The sequence below is a fragment of the Bidens hawaiensis genome, unplaced genomic scaffold, assembly GCF_021521415.1.
Source record: "Bidens hawaiensis isolate Kalapana, Puna unplaced genomic scaffold, B.hawaiensis_p1.1 tig00010563_1, whole genome shotgun sequence".
Lineage (NCBI taxonomy): Eukaryota > Viridiplantae > Streptophyta > Magnoliopsida > Asterales > Asteraceae > Bidens > Bidens hawaiensis.
This window is the reverse complement of record NW_027491806.1, coordinates 737,578-742,515: the sequence shown is the minus strand read 5'-3', so window position 1 is coordinate 742,515 and position 4,938 is coordinate 737,578. Positions and strand designations below refer to the sequence as shown.

At 35.8% G+C, this 4,938-nt stretch overlaps 1 protein-coding gene across 1 annotated transcript; it reads right to left on the bottom strand.

The window, feature by feature from the left end:
- Positions 1–317: 317 nt before the first annotated feature.
- LOC143535526 (cyclin-J18-like) lies at positions 318–4,173 on the bottom strand. Its single transcript, XM_077029752.1, has 9 exons — positions 4,108–4,173; positions 3,952–4,028; positions 3,697–3,793; positions 3,429–3,527; positions 3,316–3,333; positions 3,157–3,227; positions 2,937–3,063; positions 2,782–2,842; positions 318–449 (listed from the first exon to the last, which is right to left on the bottom strand). The coding sequence occupies exons 1-9, from the start codon at positions 4,171–4,173 to the stop codon at positions 358–360; spliced, it is 708 nt and encodes a 235-aa protein (XP_076885867.1). The 3' UTR covers positions 318–357.
- Positions 4,174–4,938: the final 765 nt, after the last annotated feature.

Sequence of the window (4,938 nt, the reverse complement as noted above, 5' to 3'; positions counted from 1 at the left end):
GGGGTCTCTCTGGAAGCAACCTCTCTATCCCTTGGGATGGAGGTACGGTTTGTCTACATCCCACCCTCCCCAGACCCTGCTAACAGTTTTGCTATCGGTGGGATTTATACTGGGTATGGTTGTTGTTGGTGGTTGTTTTTCTATGGGCTATCTTGTGAATTTTCCCTAATTTATTTATTTAGACTATTCTCAAAACAGGCGCTTCAATATATTATCACGAATATAGGAGCAAGGAACCCAGATATAAACATCCATTCAAGTTTAGTGCTGTGAATTTGTTCGAAAATTTCACCCACAGTTGGTATTACACGGGACGTCGGGCAACATTTAAATTCGCTGCGAAAGCACCCTAACGGCCTAACATGAAGATGATGGCTGTAACACATGTTTCAGTATGTAAGTGACAACTTGTATGATCTCTTCCTCTTTGCATGCCATCCCATATTTCACTACATATAATCATATTAAAACACTTATGTTTAGGCTCTACTAGGTCGATCATTTTTTAATTAAAATTTAAAAAATTAGAAAATATAGAATTTATATGTTCAACTTGTTAGCCTGTTCATGAGACTTTATTAAAACTCATTAACAACAAGGGGTGTAAACGAGCCGATCCAAACCCGAGCTCGGCTTATTTCAGACTCTTTTGCTAAAGCTCGAGCTCGGTTGGTAAGTCACTATTTCGAGCTTGGGCTCAGCTCGGGTTCGGTCCGTTTATTATTTAACAATTAATTTTTATACATTTTTAATTATTTTATATATTTTAAGAATAATATTAACAACCCTAAGCTCGGCTCGAACTTGTGTGCGATAATTTAAACGAGCCATAGCTCGGCTTGAGCTCGGTTGTGCAGTGTAAAATTAATAAATAGAAGTCAAAAATAGTTAAACCTAAAAATACACTAGGCTCGTCAAGGCTAGACAAGCCTAAACAATCTTCCCTTACAAGGCTCGAGCTCAATAACTAAATGAACTTTACTTGAGACTCGGGCTCGATAAGGCTTGGCTCAATTCGATCTTTTTATCGATCCGATCTCAAGTAGCTACGAGCGGCTCGGATCGTTTGCACCCTTATTTACAACCCATTTGACTACACTAACGTGTATAGGTCACGAACATTAACATAATTAGATTTTAACTTATAATGTTCAGCCTTCTAATAATGATTTGAGTTTAAATCGATTTGTTTAATTAAACGAGTCATGTTTAGGTCAACTTGCTTAACGAGCATGATTAAACAAATCAACCCACTAAGTCTTTTAACCCATTTTAACAACCCATTATCTCAATTACATGTTTACACCCTTTATTACCAACAACTTGCCAGCCCGTTTGACACATTTAAATAAATTGATTAACAAGTCATGTGCGGGTTACACGATTTTTGAGTGTGTGTGGTTTAGAGTTAATGTTTTTTAACAGGAATAAAAATGAGCTCGTGTTCATGTTGTTTAATTAAACGAGTCATGTTTAGGTCAACTTGCTTAACGAGCATGATTAAACAAATCAACCCACTAAGTCTTTTAACCCATTTTAACAACCCATTATCTCAATTACATGTTTACACCCTTTATTACCAACAACTTGCCAGCCCGTTTGACACATTTAAATAAATTGATTAACAAGTCATGTGCGGGTTACACGATTTTTGAGTGTGTGTGGTTTAGAGTTAATGTTTTTTAACAGGAATAAAAATGAGCTCGTGTTCATGTTGAAGAATTCAGCCCGACATGATTAACACCCCAAACTTAAATGAACCCGTGCATTGTTTAAACCCCGTTGTATTTTGTTTGGTTCAATTTGAATATGGGGGGTTTTATATATTTCTGAAATATTAAAGTTAGGAGATTGGTGCATGTGATTAATTTAATAAAAGATTAATTTTAATAAAAAAGATTAATTTAATAAAAAAATCCACATATTTAAAAAAAGAAACCGAGTGTAACAACACAAGGGGTGGTGGCACAGTTGGCTAGCGCGTAGGTCTCATAGCAAGGCGAGTGATCTTGAGGTCGAGAGTTCGAGCCTCTCTCACCCCGTCTTTTTAGAATTCATTTTTAAAACAATTTATAAATCATGTTATGTTTTGATTAATCTGGGTTTAATTAACTATTAAGACTATAAATATTCATTTGAGTTTTAGTTTTGTGAACATGCTTAAAAATTTGGCATACCGTACACGCACTCGTATTACTCGGGACGTCATCGGGTGCCAACTGTGTAGATAGCTGACATGCCAAAGGGACACTCGTGATTGAATTTTTTTCAAATGGGACGTCATGTCAACTATTTTACACGATTGTGCTCAACGCCAACATATATATCTCATAAAATTAGAAGTGAGAGTTGTGTCAGATCGGTGGGCTCCCGGACGGTTTAATTGATATGTCCAACCGACCCATATTTATATATTCTTTCAGAAATATCAGCCATAACTCAGACACAGTTAAAAATCATGCAACACAACATGACATGTATTCTTTATCTAAACGGGTCGACGAGTTGTAACCAAGTTATATATGGGTCATAAACAAGTTGGTGGCTGTAACAAATGGGTTAAACAAGCTGACATTATAAATTTTTTATATAATTTTAAACCGGTACGTGTTTGATCAAACGGGTTAAAAAAGTCAACCTAAACACAGCCCGTTTAACTTTGGCCTTAAACGGGTTTTCATAGCTGAAAGCACAGCTCTATATCTTATCTAAAGTTTGTTCTTATCAGCCTGTATGAATGTGTTATATGTATAATCATGGTCGCATAGAGAGAAAGCTTACCCCAAGGAATAAGAGGAAACTCCCATCTTTGTTTAGGAACCGAAATGACATACGAGGCAACCTGCATGAACAAATAACGCTTCCTAACCAAGTGACGAATAATAGTTAAACATAAACCATGCTTATTTAAATTTAAATAATTATTAGAAACATACCAGGACTGATGCAGCCAGAGAATGTGGAGAATCATAAAGCGTTGTTGTTTCCTCATTTTCATAAAGAAGATCCATAATATCCATGCATACTTCAAGATCCAAATGATCCCCAATTGTTGCAACTTCTCTAAACTCGCAGAATGAAAAATAATGTAATGCGATTAAGTTAAAACAAAGAAATTATAAGATAAAAGTATGAAAATGATATATGGACACGCACTTCAACTGAATAAGTAGGTCTTCAAGGAACCTGAAGGTGATATCGGATGTGCCGATCTCAAAATTCAATATCTTCATGACGATAAATTAAGATGTCATTAAAAGGTGGTTATTATATATTTATATGTGGTTGTTATATAAATATGGTACAAAGATCTACCTGCATGAAGATCACTTCCTGCACAAGTTTGTTGATCCGTTTCTATGAGAATCATAAAATAAATGTGTCTGTTTTAATAAAAGCAGTGGCATAAAGAGAAAAAGTTTGCTTACTGCTTCTGCAAAATCTCTGGTTGTAAAATGCTGGTCGTGTATCGTCTTGTCTGCCAGACTTTTCAACTTCATAACGGTTAAGGGAAGAGAATCGTGTATCTGGGAGTTGTTGAATTTTTAATAAGGTGCTTAAAAGTTTTCATGTATAGTAAAAAAAAGGATACTTTCATATATATGTCCCCTTGAACCTAAAATATATATGAAAGTCCCCCCGGGGGGGGGGGGGGGGGGGGGGGGGGGTTTAGGTTGAATGAAATAGCATGCATACTTTGCTTGAAATCCATATTGCAATAAGAGCAAAGAGCTGAAGATTGCTTTCTCTAAGTGGTTGTAAAAGCCAGTGTCCTGTAACACCCTGTAAGGATCTTTGAAAGACAGTAAAATAATGATACAACTTGAAGCATAAAATAAAAAAGGCACCTAAATTGGCACATAATAAGCATATGAGAAAATCTAGTGCAAACTTAGGAAGCTGAAAGTATACATATATTATTATTATTAAGTAGAGATAGAGAAAAATAACCTGGAGATGATGGGGCAGAATCGTTGAGCGAAGAAGGAGAATGCTGTGTACTTGACCATCGGAGGAACTTGGAGTTGCTGTTTGTTTGTTTGTTTTAAATTGAATCAGAAATATGAAGCAGATTTGATTTGATTGATGAATGGAATGCATGCTTACTTGAGCGGATTGGATGAAGAAATCTACCACTCGGATTCGTACATTCCAACACACCTCCTTCATCATAATTCTACAACCCAGACTCCACCGTAATAATCTCTCCCATTTAGGTAGGGTTGGAGTAATCAGATTTAAATAATACATAAAAACAAATTTCTAGTATTAGTAGCATTTGCAAAATAAATTTCAAAAATAGATACTATAAACTAGTCTTAACGCGTAGCTTGTTGAAACAAATTAGAATTTGCTACGTCTTCTTAAACTAACCATAAGAAACACGTTCACTAATTATTTACTTGTCACGACTAAATAAGTTTCATGCCTCGTAATCAACGCCTACGAGTAATTCATAAGTCCTTTAATCGCGACGGTAGATTATAAGGTTAAACTACTCGCGACGAGTTAACTACTAATAAACTACTTGTGTAGGGAATGTAAACTGGGTAAACTAGTCGTCGCAACTAAAAGACTTATGAATTACTCGTGGGCGTTGATTACGAGGTATGAAACTTATTTAGTCGTGACGAGTCAATGATTAGTGAATGTGCTCGTTAGGGTTAGCTTTCCACATACAAGTTTTAATTGGTTCTACAAACTACTCGTCACAACTAGTTTATAATACCTATTTCTGGAATTTTTTACAACTGATACCTAAAACTCAATCCCAACTCATAGCCCAAAGCTTTCTGTTTTGCTCACGGATTCAGTTCAGGAACAGGAGTTCACTTGTACTCGTGAAACCCTAAAGCTCATATTTGTTGTGTTTGTATGTTGATTGTATGCTTTGCAGCCGTGTTAAACCCATGTGAAACTCAACCTGTAAACCATACG

Bases quoted from the DNA above. Each gene is read 5' to 3' on its own strand.
- LOC143535526 (XM_077029752.1), bottom strand. From the start codon at position 4,173: ATGATGAAGGAGGTGTGTTGGAATGTACGAATCCGAGTGGTAGATTTC. The intron at 3,528-3,696 runs GTATGCATGCTA...AACAACTCCCAG, and splicing joins CAATATGGATTTCAAGCAAA to ATACACGATTCTCTTCCCTT. The intron at 3,064-3,156 runs GTGCGTGTCCAT...CTGCGAGTTTAG, and splicing joins GACCTACTTATTCAGTTGAA to AGAAGTTGCAACAATTGGGG.